Here is a 20,344-nt window from a genome sequence, read left to right as displayed (position 1 = left end):
TAACAGAGAGCCATTTCCTGGACAGGGCAGAGTTGAAAGCCAAGTACAAAGCCGTATCATTGTCCTACAGGGCCTTGGCCTGGGGCTGCCACCTATCTCCCTCTCATACAGTGGCTAAGCTGCCTGGTTTTGAGTCTAGGCTCTGTCACTTAGTAGCTCTGTGACCAGAGACAACGTGTGGAACCCATGTGTAAAATGAGGATAATAATAGTACTTTAATCTAGGTAGGATTTAGCACAATGCCTGGCCCATAGTGTGTGCTCTTTCTGTACTATTGCAATAATCCTCCCCCTTGTCTCCTGCAAAAGGCTCCCAAATTTATTCATTTACTTAACTTAATTTTGAGATAGGGTCTCTCTCTGTCACGCAGGCTGGAGTACAGTGCTGCAACAGCTCATTGCAGCCTCAACCTCCTGGGCTCAAGCAATCCTCCCAACTCAGCCTCCTGAGTAGCTGGCTCCACAGGCATGTGACACCATGCCTGGCTAATTTTAAAATTTTTTTCTAGAGATGGGGTCTATGTTGCTCAGTCTGGTCTCAAACTTCTGGGCTCAAGTCATTCTCCTGCCTCGGCCTCCCAAAGTGCTGGGATTATAGGATTAAACCACCACTCCTTGCCGCAAATTTCGTCTTTAAACACAGACGGAGCTGCAACTATATGCCAGACACTGGATGCATAGCACTGATCAAACTAGACACGAATCCTTATCCTTATGGAACTGACATTCAGCAAGGCAGCAAAATATGGCCATAAACAAGTAGTTAGGGCTGGGCATGGTGGCTCACACCTGTAATCCCAGCACTTTGTGAGGCTGAGGTGGGTAGATGGCTTGAGCCCAGGAGTTCAAGACCAGCCTAGGTAACAAGGCGAAACCCTGTCTCTACAAAAAACACAAAAATTATCTGGGCGTGGTGGTGTCCTCTTATAGTCTTAGCTACATGAAGGCTGAGGCGGGTGGACTGATTGAGCCTGAGAAGTCGAGGCTGCAGTGAGCCATGATGATGCCACTGCATTCCAGCCTGGGTGACAGAGTGAGACGCTGTCTCAAAAAATAAAATAAAATAAAGCAGACAATAGTTAGAGGTGAATGTTACGACGAAAAATATAGGAGGGTAGGTGAGATGGGATTGGGAACAAGAGAGCCTCACAGTCACATAAAGTGGAGACAAGGAGGTCAGGAGACTCCATTCCAGGATGACATCTGAGCAGAGACAGGACCAAGGGAGGCAGAAAGCCATGTAGATGGGGGAAAAGAGTTCCAGGCAGAGAGGACAGTACATGCAAAGTCCCTGAAGTAGAAACGTCCTTGGCAGGTTCCAGGAGCACCAGGGAGGCCAAAGGAGAGGAAAGAGATGCAGGCTGAGCGGGGACAGGGGCCAGATCACTAAGGGCTGCGTGGGTCACAGTGAGGACTTTGCTTTTATGCTAAAGTGAGGCAGCAGCCAGTGACATAAATGTCTCTCATTTCCTTAAGAGAGGAATGTAGGTCTCTTCCTTTTACTTCAGACCACAAGGTTCATGAAAGGAGTCTCCTCCCTAGAAAGAAGAAAACAACCCAAATGACCAGGGACCTGCTAAACAAAGTGTGTTTAATTCACACAAAGGAGCCCTTTGCCATTGTTTAGTGAATGAGATAATTCCGTATGTACCCATGTGGGGAAAAAACTTATGGGACAAATTAGAGTGGAAAGAAGTATCTTTATCCATTGTGTGTGTGTGTGTGTGTGTGTGTGTGTGTGTGTGTGTGTGTGTGTGTAGTCCACACCAGGCCAGGCGTGGTGGCTCACACCTGTAATCCCAGAGCTTTGGGAGGTTTGAGGCAGGCGGATCACTTGAGGTCAGGAGTTCAACACCAGCCTGGCCAACATGGTGAAACCTTGTCTCTACTAAACATACAAAAAAATTAGCTGGGCGTGGTGATGGGCACCTGTAATCCCAGCTACTCGGGAGGCTGAGGCACGAGAACTGCTTGAACTCGGGAGGCAGAGGGTGAAGTGAGCTGAGATCACACCACTGCACTCCAGCCTGGGCAACAGAGCAAGACTCCATCTGAAAAAATAAAACATAAATAAAGTCCACACCAAATTGTTGACAGTGAAACTCCTAGAAAGTGAGTTTGGAGTAGAGAAGTTTCATTTTTTTTTATTTTCAAAATAATCATATAAGTGGAAAGACTGTATAATCGTATCAGCAGAAACACACTCCTCAGATCTCCAACCCTACCAAGAATGCAGGCCCCCAGACCTTAGACCATCACAACTGGGTGTGAGCCCCAAAGGCCTCCCTCAGCCCCAGGAGTCCCAGCTCCCAACCTCCTCTTCTCCCAAACACGGGAATCACGACCCCAGCCCCTCCTCCCACAGGGCCAGGAGTCCAGGCCCCCAGCCCCTCCTCCCTCAGACCCAGGAGTCCAGACGCCCAGCCCCTCCTCCCTCAGACCCAGGAGTCCAAGCCCCCAGCCCCTCCTCCCTCAGACCCAGGAGTGCAGGCCCCGCCCTCCTCCCTCAGCCCCAGGAGTCCAGACGCCCAGCCCCTCCTCCCTCAGACCCAGGAGTCCAGGCCCCCAGCCCCTCCTCCCTCAGACCCAGGAGTCCAGGCCCCCAGCCCCTCCTCCCTCAGACCCAGGAGTCCAGGCCCCGCCCTCCTCCCTCGACCCAGGAGTGCAGGCCCCGCCCTCCTCCCTCAGCCCCAGGAGTCCAGGCCCCCAGCCCCTCCTCCCTCAGACCCAGGAGTCCAGGCCCCCAGCCCCTCCTCCCTCAGACCCAGGAGTGCAGGCCCCGCCCTCCTCCCTCAGCCCCAGGAGTCCAGACGCCCAACCCCTCCTCCCTCAGACCCAGGAGTCCAGGCCCCGCCCTCCTCCCTCAGACCCAGGAGTCCAGACGCCCAGCCCCTCCTCCCTCAGACCCAGGAGTCTTGGCCGCCGTCCCCGGCTTCTCCAGACCCAGGGTCCCGCCTTCCGGCCCTTGCGTCACTGTTCTAGCCCGGCCTCTCACCGTGTAGGCTCCGCCTCTAATTCTGTGCCACGTGAGCGCTTTCCCAGGACGGTTCCCTGTCAATCTCCGCACTGGCCCCGCCTCCAGCCCCATGGCGGGGACTTAATTTGGCTCCGGCCCTTCGGCTTGGGCCCCGCCTCTGCAGCCTCAGCTGAAGCCCCTGCCGCGCAAATAGTCCCAGCGGATTCTCTCTCGGGTCGGGCCGCCCTCGGGGTCCTTTCTCTTCACGGCGCATCTTTGGTGCTGTCTTCAGAATTGCCGGACGCAGGTGACAAGACAATCGTTTCCATCATATCCTGGCCCCTTTTCATCCGTCCCAGAGACAGCGCCTCCTCGCTTGTTCAGGAAGATTCTAGCGGAAGCAGGCGGTATTCCTTTCCTTAAGCATGCAATTGGGTTTCCCAAACAGGCGTGTGTATTGGACGCCTCGGGCGGAGCGCGGGCTGGCGCCGAGGACCGGCCTTGCGAGCGGCGCGCGCTATAAAGGGGGCGCTTGCTGCAACCCGCTCCCGCTTTGGAGAGAGAAATGCTGGGGTAAGGTTCCAGGTTGTGGCTTTTTCCCGGCTCTGTGGCGGGGCTTTTGGGGTGAAGGACGCACGTGTCCTGAAGGTCTCGAGGCTGCAATGAGACCGGTCGTGTAGTCGCGTGGAAAGGGTCAGGGCGTTTGCAGGGACCCAGAGAGCGCGCTCCGGGACGAGTCTGGGAGTTTTCTGCGGGGATGGTGGTAGCTGTTTGGGGCGCTTGGGAGGTGGCGACTCCTACAGTTGGCGTGAACAGGGATGCTGGGGCGGACCCCCCTCCGTCTGCCCCTCTGCGGAGCTCGCCCCTTGTGTTGCCCGCACGCCGCAGGCCTCCGCCATCTTGTCCGTTTGGTTAGGGGAGAGAGGTGGGCGGGCTGGGAGGCGACATTGAGTTCCTTGCAAGTGTTTCCATCCTCGTGCTACTTACAGATGCTTCCTTAGAAATTCGCTCTTGCTTTTAAAATTCTGGACGGCTGGCATTTTTGTGCAACCTTGAACAAAGACTAGGGGACGGGAGAGGAGAGGGTTTTGGGGGGTTCCATAGGGACACGGATAGGATATCGAGTTACCAAAGAAGTGAGAGTGAGGTTTCTAGGTGAGTTGCCTGGTTTGAGAACCATGTAGGAATGGATATAGAAGGAAGCAAACGAGTCCTTTGCTTATCTGCGGGAGTCATTCTGACCGTTCATGCCACGTGAGAGGGTTTTGTTAACGTTAGTTATTCGCTTAAGTCCGTTAAGGTCTTGAACATCGGTTTCCTGACTTAAGCGGGGCCCATGCCCCTGCCGAGGAGGCTCAGCATGGAAGCAGCTAGCCGATTTCCTATCTCCCACCACGACACAGCAAGGAGCTCTACTTGACTTTCCTCCTTCATGCAACCACCTAGAAAAGCGTTGAGTTTGCTCATGTCACAAGTGAAAGTATTTTTCTCATGCATTCATCATTGGCACGTCCTCCTTTGGCAATATTAAAATCTACCAATAAATGGGAAAGTTGAACATTTGCACCATTTTGCCATATTCAAAAACCTTGTGCTTAGTGTTTTGAAAGTAAGTTTCATGGCCGGATGCGGTGGCTCATGCCTGTTATCCCGGCACTTTGGGAGGCCGAGGTGGGTGGGTCGCTTGACCCTAGGAGTTCAAGACCAGCCTGAGCAACATGGCAAAACCCCATCTTTACAAAAAATAGTGAAGTGAGCCAAGCGTGGTGGTGCGGGCCTGTAGTCCCAGCTACTTATGAAGGAAGTGGGAGGATGCCGTTAGCCAAGATCGCGCCACTGCACTCCAGCCTGGGCAACAGAGCAGACTCTTAGGAAAGAAAGGTTCATATTTTACTCAAATATGTGTACCTACAGTAACATTTTTCTACTTAATGTTATTAGCATTGTCACCCTTAATGACATTAATTCCTTAATACTGCAATTTAACAATCTGTTTTCTGCCTGTTTTTCCTCAGTCATCTTCGAGATGTCTTTTACAGCTGATATGTTCAAACCTGACTCAGTCGAGGGTCTCTGCTCATTATTTATTATTTACAAGTTGGCTTTGTTTCTTCCTAGAATAGCCCCCTTCCTTCTCCTTTCTCTCAATAAGTTCTTCCAGGGGATTTGTGTCTTGGCAGCTTTCTCTGTTTATGGGTTATGTGCAGGTGTAGCCAGTGCTAAAGAAACCTGCAAACAGTGGGGGATGAACACCGGGGACATCTTCATGTAGTGCATTTGGGGTCCTACCCATCCCATGAGGACAGTCCCCCGAGGACCTGTGACATTGGGGAGGTTGGGGCATCTTGGTGTCTCCATGAGCAAAATTCCTACCTTCTGGGTGGGTTTTGCGTTTCCTACTCTTTTTTTTTTTTTGAGACAAGTCTTGCTCTGTTGCCCAGGTTGGAGTGCAGTGGCACGACTTGGCTCACTGCAGCCTCCGCCTCCTGGGTTCAAGCAATTCTCCTGCCTCAGCCTTCCGAGTAGCTGAGATTACAGGCATGCGCCACCACGCCTGGCTAATTTTGTATTTTTAGTAGAGACGGGGTTTCACCATATTGGCCAGGCTGGTCTCAAACTCCTGACTTTGTGATCTGCCCACCTCGACTTCCCAAGGTGCTGAAGTTACATTTGTGAGCCACCATGCCCAGTCGTGTTTCCTATTCTTTAAGCTCTGTTAGCTTGGCCTCTGTCCCTGAAGGTAACTGGCCTCAGGACCTGATTGCAGAGGGGCTGGGGCTCCCATGATGTCCAGCACTGGGCTCCGATCACCCCTGAGGACACAGTGCACCCCAGGACCTTTGACACCTGGGGGTCTGAGGGGCCCCAGTTTTAATGGCTCGTGGACTTGCAGACTACTTCCTCCCCCACCCTCATTGTGTCTTTCTGTATTACAGGAGCAGCGTCCAGCTTAGGACCACCCACCATGCCCATCCAGGTAAGAACCCTTGCTCCTGCTCCTTGACTCACCTGGGTTTAAAATATCTCACTGTCTAGGTTGACTTCATACTGTATCTCTGGGAACTAATTTATGTGCCAATGATTGTACTCAGTGCTTACATACAAAAACCATCTCAGGCCGGGCGCAGTGGTTTACGCCTGTAATTCCAGCATTTTGGGAGGCCGAGGTAGGTGGATTACCTGAGGTCAGGTGTTCGAGACCAGCCCAGCCAACATGGTGAAACCCTGTCTCTACTAAAAATGCAAAAAATTAGCCAGGCGTGGTGGCACATGCCTGTAATCCCAGCTATTCAGGAAGCTGAGGCAGGAGAATCACTTGAACCCGGGAAGCAGAGGTTGTGGTGAGCCAAGATTGTGCCATTGCACTCCAGCCTGGACAACAAGAGTGAAACTCCCTCTCCAAAAAAAAAAAAAAAAAAAACACCCATCTCACAGCTGTGGAAAACTAGGCAGACAGGACTGGGTCCAAATCCCAGCTCTGCTGTTTACAGGCTTGGAGACATTCACCAGACCATCACTCTTCTGCGCCTCACTGCTATGTCTGTGGAGCAGGCACCGAGCAGATGGCCCAGGACAGTAGCGCTTCCTGCCTTCCAAAGGTGGGGCTTGAATGAGAAGAGGAATGCGTGGACTGGAGGAAACAAGCTTTTGTGTTTCAGGGGAAAGAACTAATCAGACATGTCATAACTCAGCAGTGGAAAAGAAACAGTGACTCCCAGGTGGTCCTGTCACATTACATCATGGGTTTTGTAGGCTGAATGCAATGTGTCTTTAAGCACAACTTAGCCTGCAGTGAACCATTTATATATAAACTGATACAATTCAAGGAACTCCTATTTTTACAACAAAAATAACAGGCTTTATCAGGAGAATTGTTTCAAAGAGCAAAATCAGACAAGCGTGAGTGTGTGTTATCAGAAAAGAGACAGGTGTTCTCAGCTCTGGGAGGATTTTCATTTGTTCCTTAGATGTCAGGAGCTGGAACTGTGGCTGCAGTGAAATAGAACTGAAAGTGTGTTCTCTGGGTTCTTGGAGGTTTCAGCTGTTTCTGGCAAGGAAACTGGCTTTTGGGCAGGGTTGGCTGGGATTGCAGTTCCCCTGAGTATCTTTCTGAGAGTCCTGTGCTTTCTTTTTTTTTTTTTTTTTTTTTGAGACGAAGTCTTGCCATGTCGCCTGGTCTGGAGTGCAGTGGTGCAATCTTGGCTCACTGCAAGCTCCATCTCCCGGGTTCACGCCATTCTCCTGCCTCAGCCTCCCGAGTAGCTGGGACTACAGGCGCCTGCCACCACGCCCGGCTAATTTTTTTTTTTTTTTTTTTGTATATTTAGTAGAAATGGGGTTTCACTGTGTTAGCCAGGATGGTCTTGATCTCCTGACCTCGTGGTCCACCCGCCTTAGCCTCCCAAAGTGCTGGTATTACAAGCATGAGCCACCGTGCCTGGCCGGGTCCTGTGCTCTTAATCCAAGATCCTCTGTAGGGTAGTGAATGGAGCTGAGCATTTGTCATGGCTGGCTTAGAGGGGATTCCTGGGGACATAAGGAGTGGGGTCGGTGCCAGTTGGGTAGGGATGTGCGAGAGGTGAGAAGACAGCTGGTGCGGGATAGGGAAGACAGAAGGGACATGTAGCATCTGTGGATTCTGGGCCAGCGCCTTCCTTACGACTGTCCAGATAGAAAGTTCCTCGCCTTGTGCAATCTGGCAGCCACTGGCCACAGGTGGCTCTTGGACACCTGGAATGTGGCTAGTTTGTGGCTGGGGGCTGGGTTTTTAATTTTTCTTGATTAGCTTAAATAAGGGCCCCGTCTTCATACAAAGCATATTTCTATGCAAAATGGAACTTTCAGTGTTTCTGTGGTTGTTAAACGGCAGCTCGCACTGAGCGAGCACCCGCAGTGTTAGTGCTTTTGTGAAGAATAAACTGAACTTATCCTGCCAGGGTCCCAGTGAGAGGCAGCTGCCCCTTCCCTATGTCACAGAAGGTTCTGGTGAAGTCAGAGCAGCTTAGAAGAGCTGGGCTGGGGGCAGCAGAGGCGATTGAGGGGTATCCCGTTAGGGCACAGGAGGCCCGAGCAGAAGGGTTTGGCCCCGTCCTCTCACTGAACCCCACAGATGTGCCTGTCTGCAGGCATCTCTAGTCCCGTTTTCCAGAGAAACACTGCTGCTGGGGGGCGGGGAGGGGTGAGGTCAGTGCGCCTAGATCATACAAGGAGCCACACCCAGGCTGAGCTGGAAGCGGGGGGGCAGCCTGGCACCCCCGGGGACCAAGTGTCATTCAGTTTGTTGCCTGATCTCTCAGCACTCTTCTGTGATGTCCCCCTCAGGACAGCAGGTGGTCCTGGGACCCACATCAGGAGGGGGTGCGGGCACTGGGGCCTCCATGATGTCCAGCACTGGGCTCTGACTGCCACTGAGGACACGGTGCCCCCCGGGACCTTTGACACCCGGGGGTCTGAGGGGCCCCGGCTCTGGGGAGGGCTGGTGGGTATCTTGGCTGCCCTGCACCCCACTGACCTTCTCCCCTCCCCTGTGCCCTCCTGCCTCCAGGTGCTGAAGGGCCTGACCATCACTCAGTAAGAACAGAGGAGGCTGCCTGTTACTCGTGGCGATGGTGAGAAGGCGGATGTAGACAAGTGCCCAGCAAGTGCCGAGCCAGGCGCTGCCCTAAGCACTGGGCTCATTAACCTTCTTAGTAACTGTCTTGGGGGGCGGAGGTGGGATGGGGACTGGGGCTGGGTTGCAGTGAGATGTCCAGTGTGAGGGTTCTTGAAAGGGCTGCACTTGGCGACCCCATGATGTCCAGCACTGGGCTCCGACTGCCCCTGAGGACATGGTGCACCCCGGGACCTTTGACACCCGGGGATCTGAGGGGCCCCACTCCAGGAGGTGATGGTGGGGGTGTGGCCGTTTCCCCCATTCAGTGCCTTCTCTGTGTCCTTCCCCTGACAGCATCCCTCCAGACGCTCTGCTGTTTCCTGCCTAGGTGTGGCTGCAGCCATGGCTAGGAAAGTGCTGGCACCCACCCACCTGGGCCGGAGCTGGTTCTGCTCCTGCTACAGGGACACTGAGCTCCTGGCTATCTCGGCGCTTCGGGCAAGAACCGCAACAGGCTCTCCTGGGTCCTGCAGGTGTACAGCCAGGCCCCTGCCTCGTGCCTCAGCTCTCGAGAGCTGCTGCTGTGGGGTGACCTGATCCAACCTGACAAGGTGTCATCTTCAGCTACCACTGCAAGGCCCTGAGGGCAACAGCAGCACGGCACTGCCCACCCGGCTGCTGATGGCCTGGTGCCAGCTGGGAGTCCTCCCGGCACTTCGAGGCCACTGAGCTGCCCTTCCAGCCCCGGCCCACCATGGACAGGGTATCCAGCTTCCTCCTCAACCTTGTCCTCTGCCCCTGAGCCAGTGACGCCCAAGGACATGCCTGTTACCCAGGTCCTGTACCAGCGCCAGCTGGTCAAGGGCATGACAGTGCTGGAGGCTGTCCTGGAGATCCAGGCCATCACTGACAGCAGGCTGCTCTCCATGGTGCCAGGGCCCGCCAGGCCACCAGGCTCATGCCGGGACCCAACCCAGTGCACAAGGACTTGGCTGCTGAGCCACACAGCCAGGAGAAGGTGGATAAGTGGGCTACCAAGGGCTTCCTGCAGGCTAGGGGAGGAGCCACCCCCGCTTCCCTATTGTGACCAGGCCTGTGGGGAAGAGCTGTCCATATGCCACCGTGAGACCTGGGCCTGGCTCTCAAGGACAGACGCCACCTGGCCTGGTGCTCCAGGGGTGAAGCAGGCCAGAATCCTGGGGGAGCTGCTCCTGGTTTGAGCTGCAGTCAGGAAGCGCGGGACATGGTAGGGGAGGCAAAAAGCCTTGGGCACTACCCTCCCCATGGAGCCGTTCGGCGTTCCTCGAGCTAGCCACACCCTGACACCATGTTCAAGGACCCCGGAAGAGAAGAGTATCTGCCCCCAACCTCCCCTGTGGGTGTCACTGGCCAGACATCATGAGGGGAGCAGGCCTCGTGAGTGGACACTTACCATGAGTCCGTGGGGGGTGTGATCCCCCAGGCATCATGTGCCATGTTACATTTCTGCCCAGACAGCAGGGTAGGTGGGTACCATGTGTGCCCACCCCTCCACCACATGGGGCCCCAAAGCACTGCAGGCCAAGCAGGGTGACCCCACGCCCTTGACATAAAAGCATGTTGAAGCGTTTACTCTGTTTTTGTAAGGATTGGTTTGTTCTGTTTTTGAGACTGTTTTGCTTTTGATGCCCAGGCTGGAGTGCAGTGGCACAATCTCAGCTCACTGCAACCTCCCGCTCCTGGGTCCAGGTGATTCTCCTGCCTCAGCCTCCCGAGTAGCTGGGATTACAGGCACCTGCCACCACGCCTGGCTAGTTTTGTATTTTCAGTAGAGATGAGATTTCACCATGTTGGCCATGCTGGTCTCGAACTTCTGACCTCAAGTGATCCACCCGCCTTGGCCTCCCAAAGTGCTGGGATTACAGGTGTGAGCCACCATGCCTGGCCTGTCGTGGGTTTTCTCTTAAGGTCTCTCGCTATGCCTTCTCTCTGAAAGCATGCATTGGCTGTGTGCTGTGGGCAGGCAGTCCCTTCTGATGGGTCTGGTTTTGCTGTGTGTGGCTTCTGTATGGTCTGAGTTCTGGGTCTGGGTTTAGGGTGTGTTGGGGTCAGAATCACAGGTGACAGCTCTGAGGACTCACTGAGCCCTGGCAGTTCTGGCTTCACAGCTGAGGTTTTGGGCACAGGGGCCCCTGTTAAACAGCGGACTTATCACTCCAAACTGTGGTGCTTAATCCTCTGGGCTCAGCTGCTGAGCTGGGTCCAGGGGGATCCACCAAGGCCTCTGCCCACTAGCAGGCCCCCAGCTCTGAACGGGCCCTTCCAGCAGGCTGCTGGGAAAGGGTGGGCTCTTGCCCCCAGGTGGAAGTCGGTCACAGCCACAGGTAACCCCACCTGGCACTTGGGGTCTCCATGAGCCTGCAGGGAAGCAGCCAGGCTCCCTACCAGGGCCAGGAAGTGTGAGGGGCATGGCTCCTGGCATCCATCTGGGGTGGCCCGTGACCACCCAGCTCCTCTAGGGAATGCCGGGAAGGGCAGTGAGGCGGGTCTGGGGACTCCCCAGGGATCAGTCTGCATGAGAGGCTGCCCTCAGGACCCTGGGAAGAAATGGGCTAGGGCAGTATGCAGGTGGCCCTTGTGGCTGCTGCATGAGTGTGGGGGAGTAGCTGTCATCAGCATCTGATAAATGATTATAGTGGTGGATGTGTGGCCCGTGTGATGGCACCTGAACATTTTATTTAACCTAAACTTAAATAGCCACACATGGTCATGGCTACTGTATTGGCCAGCGCCTCCACATCACTCGCAGCAGTTACAGTGCACAGCCAAGAGTGTCATCGGTTTTCCCTGCTCTCTGCCTGTCCCCAGGAAGTTAATTTTGGGAGTTGTGGAGTCCACTGGGTTAGAGTCGTGGTTCTGCCAAGTGAGACTTATCAGGGCCTGTCACTTGCCCAAAGGCGCACAGCCTCGGAAACCAGGCTTTGAATCGTGCACCTTTCTCAGGTCTGCTGCCAGATGCCCCTGACTCTACCGGAGTTCATGGTTGCATTGAGAGCTAGTGGGGGGGGGGGGTCACCAAATAACCAGACTTGAGGGTCCAACTCCTGTGAGCCTGGTCTCCACAGGGCACATGGTCCACATCGAGGCTCACTGAGCAAGGTCTTGTCACACAAGCTGCAAGTGGAGGTACCTACAGGGTCCACCATGTCCTCAGCCAGCCCACATGCTTCCAATGCTTATATGAAAAGGTGCATAAACATGCCACCTGGGTGTGGTGGCTCACACCTTTAATCCCAGTGCTTTGGGAGGCCAGGGCAGGAGGATTGCTTGAGGCCAGGAATTTGAGACCGGCCTGGCCAACATACCAAGAAAACAAAATTAACCAGGCATTGCACACACCTGTAGGAGCTGAAACAGGAGGGTCACTTGAGACAGTTCAAAGCTGCAGTGAGCTATGCTCATGCCACTACTCCAGCCTGGGCCCCAAAGGCCTTGTCTCTACCAAAATAGTGCCATGCAGGCATGCCTGCTTGTTCAGACATGGGCACATTTGTGCTTGAATGTATGTCACAGACATGTTTTTACCAGCATGGACGTACAGACCACCTGTGCACGCGTCTAAGTGCAGAAACTGTTCACACGTGACACGCATGCATGCACACTCATGCCACCGTCACACAGACGTGCACATGCACACACCGGTTTCCAGGCCAGACTCCACCCAGCCCTCGTTCCCCATGCACCCAGGCGCACAGTAAGTCACAGAAGCCAGAGCAGCTAGTGAGCACACATGTTGGGGTCCAGTGTCAGCTGGGGGTAGGGAAGCCCTGGTTTCTGGTTCACACGGGGCCCCCCAAGGCCCTCAGGCACCCTGGTCTCCAGGCCAGCAGGCCCAGCCCCAAGCTGAGTGCCACCAGCACAGCTACAGCTCCGGCCAGCAGGGGCACCACTGGAGCTGCAGGGAGAACATGTGGGGTGTGAGTGCCAGGACTTGGCGACCCTCCACTCCCACCCCGACACAGAGGACTGTCACCTGGGGGGATGGCAGCCTCATAGGGGCCATGGCAGGGGACCCCATGGGCCGGAGGCCGGGCCGGGGCGGTCAGCCGGTAGAAGCGGCCTAGTGGACAGGGGGCCGGGCACCCGGGGAGGCTGAGAGGCAGGGGCAGGTGGGCGGAGTCATTGCGGTAGAAGAGGGAGATGGTGACATTCCTGGAGAGAGAGGACATGGTGGCACCTCCTCCCTCCCGTCATTGATCTTAAAGCCTGGAGAAATGGGTTTCTGACTCACACCTGTCATCCTCCCAGCACCATCCCATGCAGCTCCCCGCCTGGCCATGCCCTCTGCCTGGCACATCACCCCTTGCTTTGAGAGTTCTTTCCCGCCCATCTCCCTGGGCACCAAACCATTCTCACCCTCCATCTTCGTTGGGATCCCCCAGGTGCCTCCGGAACTCAAAGCCGAGGCAGGCAGCATATGGTGGGGTGTGTCCATCATAGAGGCCCAGGGCCCCCTGGAGGGCCAGCAGGGTGCTGTCATGCTGCAGGTGGACCCGAGGGCTGAGACGGCACTTCTCTCTGGAGGCCTCCTTTCTCCTGAACACTAGACTTGTGCATCCAGATGTCCCCCAGGCTTCTTAGAACCAACCCCCCAGACCTGCTCCTTCCTCTCACCCTGAAGGCAGTACCAACAGTTACAGGCGGCCACTTAATAAAGATTGCTCGATAGGTGCAAAATATGATTGGACTAAGCAGCCTGTCTCCTCTGGAAGGACAGACTGCTTAGTCCAATCATATTTTCTTAATGAAAACAAGTAAGGAATTATATTTAATTCGTAAATTCTTCCTCCCATAACACCATCACCTACCTCTTTCCAGACTAATGATACAGCCCAAGAGTAGGGTTTGGAGATACAGGTTACCCCAGGCAGTGGGCTGGGGTCCATTGGGACCACAGGCTCGTCCTCACCTAAATCGCTGTCACCCTCATCCCTGTGCTTCAGTGCCACGTGGCACTGCTTCCCAAGGACTCACAGCTGAGTACATGACCATCTTGAGGGGCAGCCCCAGGCGCTGGACCCGGGAGAAGTTGGCAAGGATAGCATTCAGCAGGATCCCTGAGGATGGGGTAAAAAGAGCTTAGAATCTCCCAGAGGAAGGCACCCCAGTCTCCCGGCCCCACACCTCACCCCCTGTCAGCTGGGCCTTCTCTGCTGCCCGGGGTGGGCCCACGTGGGCTCCAATATCCAAAGCCGAGATCTGGGCAAGAGTCCGCAGGACATCTGGGGAGGCCCAGGCTGGTAGTGGAAGACCGTGGGCTTGCTGTGGGGAGACAGGACAGACGGACCATCGTGAGCCCTCGAGTTTGCCTCTGGCCCCGCAGGCCTGTGCTGCCCCCTGCTCTTCTGAGTCCCCCATGGGCTGGATCTGGATCTGGCTGGGAAATCATGATGTGGACAACAGTGATTTTTTTTTTTTTTTTTTTTTTTTTCAGATGGAGCCTTGCTCCATCACCCAGGCTGGAGTGCAGTAGCACAGTCTTGGCTCACTGCATCCCTTGCCTCCCGGGTTCAGGTGATTCTCCTGCCTCAGCCTCCCAAGTAGCTGTGATTACAAGTGCGTGCCACGGTGCCCGGCTAATTTTTTTTATTTTTAGTAGAGACGGGGTTTTACCATGTTGGTCAGACTGGCCTCGAATTCCTGACCACAGGTGATCCGCCCACCTCGGCCTCCCAAAGTGGTGGGATTACAGGTGTGAGCCACCACGCCCAGCCAACAGCGATTATTAGTTAATAATAGACGTCGTCATTACACAGCCCAGAAGGCTTTATCTGAAACCCCTGGGGCCAGAGGTGTTGCACAGCTCAGGCATTCTGGACTTTAGAAAGGTCTGATGGTACTGACACCACACAGCATGGAACACACACAGTAAGGGCTGGGGCAGCCCCCTTAGTCACACACATCGCTGCTCCCACCCTGCGATTTGGAACATTCCCATGAGCTGGAGTGAGCAAAGACTAGCAAGAGTACTAGCTGGGTATGGTGGCTCCCGCCTGTAATCCCAGTGCTTGGGGAGGCGAAAGGATTGTTTGAGCCCAGGAGTTCCTGGGCAACATAGTGAGACCCCATCTCTGCAAAAAAAAAAAAAAAAAAAATTTTTTTAATTAGCCAGGCATGGTGATGTGCACCTGCCTGCATCAGCTACTTGAGAGGCTGAAGCAGGAGAATTCCTGTAGCCAGGGAGATGGAGGCTGCAGTGAGCTATGATAATGCCACTGCACTCCAGCCTGGGTGACAGAGTAAGACCTTGTCTCAAAAAAAAAAAAAAAAAAAGGCATCACATCATTTCAGGTCAGCTCCCGCTGCCCTGGTTTTGGGTTTTCTGATTACAGGACTGTGGGGAGGAATTGCCAAATGTGTAGCCTCAAACCCTGGCGAGACCCTCACTGTACACCAGGCACTATTGTAAGCGCAGTGCATGGATTAACCCATTTGAATCCTCACAGCGTCCTCGGGAGGTGTTGATACCAGTGTTGCCATCCCCACTGTGCAGATGGGAAAAGTGAGGCACAGAGGGTTAACCAAATGCATGAGGGAACACGGCTAGCGAGTAGCAAGCTGGGATTGGAAATAGGTGTCCTTAAACCCTTGGCTGGGAAGGGGCAGGGCTCACCTGGCACATGAGGGTGTCCAGAACCTTCCATGCCCTGCGCAGTGGCTCTCCAACCAGCGACAGTCCCGTGAAGTTCTCCAGGCGAGTCAGGAAGCCCTGGATGCGCGTGGGTCTGGGTGAGCCCAGGCCCATCCCCTGCACCCCGCCCCCCACCGCCGCCCTGCTCACCGTCCAGCCCTCCAGGGCCTCCCGGTACTCAGCGGCCTCGGTGGCCTCCCGCAGCAGCTCATGGTATCGGGGACAGCTGCGCATGGGGAACCTCAGCAGCTGGGGAAAACTGAGGCTCAGAGAGGACAGCCCTGTGCCTTGGGTCTCACAGCGGGTCGGGGGAACCCGGGATCTCGGCCCCTGCGTCTGTCGCAGTTTCTCCCAGATCCAGAAGAGCAGCGTGGGCCCCGGGGCTCACCCTGGTCTGGACAGACGGGCTCAAGGACAGCCTTGCTTCTCGGAGCCAGCTGAGGCGGCCAGACCCAGAGCTGCCTCTCTCTCCACCCGCTCCCTCCCTCGCCACACCTGGGTCCAGCCCCCTGACCTTGTCCTCAGCCACGGGCACCGTGTGCACCGGGATCGGCCTCCAGTGGCCCTCGGGGCTCCCGGGAGCAGCCTCGGGAAACAGCCCGGCAAGGTTGGCCTGGGCGCTCTCCAGCGTGCGGTCAAAGTCCGTGCTGCGGATGTACACCTGGAGCGGGGTGGAGAGAGGGCACGCGGGGGGTCGTGGTTGGGGACAGAGGTCAGCTGTCGTGGCAAATCAGAAGCTTCAGGTTCAGTTTGGAGTAGGGGTCAGACATTGAGAATCATGTGGCCTTCGAAGTTGGAAGTTGGGATCAAGGGTCCAGAGGCTAATGTCAGGAGCAGCTGGGCTGGACGTCCCAAGCTGGACAGCCATGTTGGATTTAGGGGGTCGGTTGAGTCAATGAGGGTCAAAAAGGAAGATCAGAATCGGTGGAGGCTGGAGGTTAGAGGTCAAATTTAGGAGGGCAGCTTGGAGGACTTGGAGTCAGAGTTCAATACATGTTCTTCAGAAGTCAGGAGGACTGTGTAACTGGGGGATGTCAGAAGACAGGAAGAGACAGAAAATGTAAGTCAGAATTGATAAAGTGTAGAGGTTAAAGGTTAGAGGTCAGGAGGGCAAGTTACGTCAACAAGGGTCAAAGATCGAAATCAAGTTTGGGGTGAAATGTCAGAGGCCAGAGGTCTGATTGGAGTCAGTGGGACTCAGAAAACAGAGATGGCGGCCAGAAAATAAAGTCAGTTGATGGAGGTCAGAGGTCGAGATGTGACAGGTTGAGATGGGGTCAGAAGTCCGTGTGGGTTAGTCAGTGTATCGGGGATCAGAGATTAGAGATAGAGGGCAAGTCAGGTTGATGGAGGTCAAAGGCCAGAGTGGAGGCCCAAAGAGAGCATTGTAGTCAGTGGAGGTCAAAGGTGGGAGGTCAGGGGGCCAGGTGGGGTCACTATGGCAGTACCTCCTCCCGCCGGTACTCCGGACTCAGGAAGGCCTCATAGCGGCTCCTCAGGAAGCGGCCCAGCTCCAGCTGCTGACGGACCCCCTCCTGGGGACAGAACAGCCTCAGCCTACCCCTCCCCACTCCTCCCACCCTTGCCCTCACTGCCTACCCACTTCTCACCCTGGTCAGCTGGCCCAGGCCTCGTGGCCACAGGGTGGAGGCCACCTCCTTGTGTGGGTCCATGGGGTAGGAGGCCAGTGGGGCCCGGTCGCCATGGCGGAATACCTGTGGACAGGACTGGTCAGGGCTAGCCCTGGGGGAGCTGAGGGCAGGCCGGGGTGGGGGCGCCTCACCAGAGCCACGAACACCAGGGGTCCTTCTGGCAGGGCCCGGGGTGGCAGCTCCACCAGCAGCAGCAGCAAGAGAGGTCCAGCAGGGTGGCCCCAAAACTCCAGGCCGGCCATTTCCACCTGGCCCAGACGCTGAGCTCAGCCCACTGTCTGGGCCGCAGCCACACCTGTCCCAGCCCTGCACTCAGCACCCCCATTATAGCAGGCCCTGGCACGCTCCCCCAGGGGACGCAGATCCCATTCCCAAGTGCCTCCACCAGCCTTGGATTAACCCGTTTCATCTTCATTTCATCTTCACCGCTGCCCCAGGAGACACTGATGTGCTTATCACCATCCCCATTGTGCCGATGGGGAAACTGAGGCACAGAAGGGTTCCCTAACTTGCCTGAGAAAACACTGAGATTTCTCAGACAAAGCTGCGATTTGAACCCAGGTGCCCAGGTGCCTTTAACCTGGATGCAGACTTGGACAGAGACCCCCAACCCACATTGTTTGTCTCAACAACAGCCTTGACCCCCTGAGTTGCAGAGGCTGACAGTAGTAACCATGTGCTTGATTTTCTGTACTCTGATGCTTTGACACCAGGGGCCTTGCTGATCATAGAAGGACCGCCCCTCCCAGAGTTACCAGTTCCTGGAAACAGGGACTGGCCCAAGCGCATGCCTCTCCTGTACAAACCAGCCAACCCAGAGCCCACACCCCAACCACCCAGGCCACCATCCACCTGCCCTGGTCACCCGGGGCAGGGTACTGGACAACTCAGGACAGCCCCTGTGCCCCAGAGCCTGCTGACATGGCTCAACCAGCCACTCTTTACCCCACCTTATCCCACAGAAAACACAAGGAAGCTGCTTGCTCGTGGTCTACCTCCTGGGCACCCCTGGTGCGTCCCCATGTGGCCTATGTGGCATGCCCCCTCCTCTGGGGAAGCTGTGTGTATAACAAGTCATCTTTCTTTCTTTTTTCTTTTCCTTTTTTTTTTTGTTTTGAGATGTAGTCTTACTCTGTTGCCCAGGCTGGAGTGCAGTGACACGATCTCAGCTTGCTGCAACCTCCACCTCCCAGGTTCAAGCAATCCTCCTGCCTCAGCCCCCCTAGTAGCTGGGATTACAGGCACGCGCCACCATGCCCAGCTAATTTTTGTATATATATATATATATATTTTTTTTTTTTTTAGTGGAGACGGGGTTTCGCCCTGTTGGCCAGGCTGGTCTTGAACTCCTGACCTCAGGTGATCCACTCGCCTTGGCTTCCCAAAGTGCTGGGATTATAGGCGTGAGCCACCACGCCCAGCCAACAAGTCATCTTTCAATGGCAATCATCTGCTGCTCAGGCGGCCTCACCATCCCACAATGCTAATAAAATTTACACTTCGAAGTACCACCTGGGGCTGGCTGGCTCTCCCGCCTCACTGTGCACAGTCAGCCTCCAGTCCTGTCCTGGGTGATGGTGGTGGTGGTTGTTGTTGTTGTTGTTGTTGTTGTTGTTGCTTCAGACAGGGTTTCGCTGTGTTTCCCAGACTGGTCTTAAACTCCTGGGCTCAAGCAATCCTCCCACCTTGGCCTCCCAAAGTGCTGGGATTACAGGCGTGAGCCCCTGCACCAGATACAAAAGTTTTGTGAATCTTGCTCTCTCCTCGTACTTGAAATAGGGTAGAGGCCCCTGGAATAAAGAAGTAGAAGAGCTGGAGGCTTAAGCCAGACCAGGAGCTGGCAGCTCACACCTGTAATCCCAGCACTTTGGGAGGCCAAGGTGGGAGGATTGCTTGAGGCCAGGAGTTCAAGACCAGCCTGGCCAATGTGGTGAGACCCCCGCCACCCCACCCCACTCCATCTCTATAAAAAATAAACAAAAATTAGCCAGGCATGGTATGGTGGCGTGTGCCTGTAGTCCCAGCTACTCAAGAGACTGAGATGGGAGGATCACGTGAGTCCAGGAATTTGAGGCTTCAGTGAGCTATAATCGTGCCTTTGCACTACAGCCTGGACAACAGAGCAAGATCCTGTCTCTAAAAAAAAATAGAAAAGAGAAAAAAACCCTGAAGCAAAATTAAGAAACTAGAAAGCACATTCTAGCCCCTGGAGATGTCAGCACTTTAATATCTACTGATGTATTGGCTGCTGTGACAAGTTACCACTCAGTGGCTTAAAACGACACACATTTATCCCCTTACAGTTCTGGAGGTTGGAAGTCTAAAATCAGTATAACTGGACCAGGCATGGTGGCTGATACCTGTAATCCTGTCACTTCGGGAGGCCAAGGTGGGCAGATCACTTGAATCCAGGAGTTTGAGACCAGCTTGGGCAACATGGTGAAACCCCGTCTCTACTAAAAATACCAAAAAACTAGCCAGGTGTAGTGGCGCATGCCTGTAGTCCCAGCCACTTGTCGGCTGAGCCCGAAGTCGAGGCTGCAGTGAGCCCTGATTCTGTCACTCCACCCCATCCTGGACGACAGAGTGAAACCTCATGTTTAAATGCAGTTTTTCATATATGTACTTCTTACCAAAATGAGATCATACGGAGCCTGCAATTTTGTAACCTGCGTCTTTCAGGTAACCTCCTCTTCTCCGTGACAGTAGTGCTTTCATCTTGTCTGATACCCACTCCCTATTCAAATGTCCCTCCATTTCTCCCCAAAGAGACTTTGTTTTGTTTTGTTTTTTGAGACAGGATCTCACTCTGTCACACAGGCTGGCGTGCAGTGGTACGATCTCGGCTCACTGCAACCTCTGCCTCCTGGGTTCTGATGATTCTCATGCCTGAGCCTCCTGAGTAGCTGGGACTATAGGTGCACACCACCGCACCGGGCTAATTTTTGTATTTTTAGTAGAGACAGGGTTTCGCCACGCTGCCGAGGCTGGTCTCAAATTTCTGGCTTCAGGCGATCCTCCTGCCTCGGCCTCCCACCCAAAAAGCCTTTATAACTTGTTTTGTCCAAACCAAAACCTGGTCCAGGATCACCCATCAAAGCTGGTCTTGTGTCTCTTAACGGATTTTTTCAAATATAGCAAGGCCACTTGCTTTTGTTTTACACTGTGGCATGGATTTGTTGGAGAGATGGTACCGCTTGCTCTGCAGAATGTGTTGCCTTCTGGAATGTTCTGGGTAGTGCCGTGAGGTATTGTTTTTACAACCAATTCTTGTTATTCATAGTAGCGATGTTGTATAACTGTGACCACTGAATCAACAAATAAGGACCCATTGCTTCATTAATAAAAGTATATATTTTTCTATTTATTTATTTATTTTTATTATTATTATCATTATTATTTTGAGATGGAGTCTCGCTCTGTTGCCCAGGCTGGAGTGCAGTGGAACAATCTCAGCTCAATGTAACCACCTCT

The 20,344-nt window shown here is 54.5% G+C and overlaps 2 protein-coding genes and 3 non-coding genes across 6 annotated transcripts; 4 read left to right on the top strand and 1 right to left on the bottom strand.

The window, feature by feature from the left end:
- The first annotated feature begins 3,245 nt into the window (after positions 1–3,245).
- Positions 3,246–10,169, top strand: C10H19orf48 (chromosome 10 C19orf48 homolog). 2 transcript variants are annotated; one of them, XM_030821160.1, is made up of 4 exons: positions 3,246–3,528; positions 5,892–5,932; positions 8,501–8,564; positions 8,903–10,169. In XM_030821160.1, exon 4 carries the CDS (start codon positions 9,370–9,372, stop codon positions 9,766–9,768), a length of 399 nt encoding a protein of 132 aa, XP_030677020.1. In that variant the 5' UTR covers positions 3,246–3,528; positions 5,892–5,932; positions 8,501–8,564; positions 8,903–9,369; the 3' UTR covers positions 9,769–10,169. The 2 variants fall into 2 exon arrangements, with proteins under 2 accessions (XP_030677020.1, XP_030677021.1); XM_030821161.1 differs by lacking the exon at positions 3,246–3,528 and adding an exon at positions 4,312–4,564.
- LOC115837146 lies at positions 5,731–5,821 on the top strand. The gene has a single exon (XR_004032178.1). It is a non-coding gene; the product is annotated as a small nucleolar RNA SNORD88 (small nucleolar RNA).
- LOC115837147 lies at positions 8,326–8,416 on the top strand. Its single transcript, XR_004032179.1, has one exon. It is a non-coding gene; the product is annotated as a small nucleolar RNA SNORD88 (small nucleolar RNA).
- On the top strand, positions 8,738–8,828 carry LOC115837148. Its single transcript, XR_004032180.1, has one exon. It is a non-coding gene; the product is annotated as a small nucleolar RNA SNORD88 (small nucleolar RNA).
- Positions 10,170–12,215: 2,046 nt separating the features above from the next.
- ACP4 (acid phosphatase 4) lies at positions 12,216–17,112 on the bottom strand. Its single transcript, XM_030821158.1, has 11 exons — positions 17,002–17,112; positions 16,829–16,933; positions 16,667–16,753; positions 15,733–15,879; positions 15,369–15,467; positions 15,201–15,296; positions 13,717–13,849; positions 13,562–13,644; positions 12,944–13,068; positions 12,561–12,739; positions 12,216–12,482 (listed from the first exon to the last, which is right to left on the bottom strand). The coding sequence occupies exons 1-11, from the start codon at positions 17,110–17,112 to the stop codon at positions 12,367–12,369; spliced, it is 1,281 nt and encodes a 426-aa protein (XP_030677018.1). The 3' UTR covers positions 12,216–12,366.
- Between the last annotated feature and the right edge of the window lie 3,232 nt (positions 17,113–20,344).

The sequence above is a fragment of the Nomascus leucogenys genome, chromosome 10 (genome assembly GCF_006542625.1).
Source record: "Nomascus leucogenys isolate Asia chromosome 10, Asia_NLE_v1, whole genome shotgun sequence".
Lineage (NCBI taxonomy): Eukaryota > Metazoa > Chordata > Mammalia > Primates > Hylobatidae > Nomascus > Nomascus leucogenys.
Note: the sequence above shows the minus strand (reverse complement) of the source record. Positions and strands in the feature narration are given on the sequence as shown.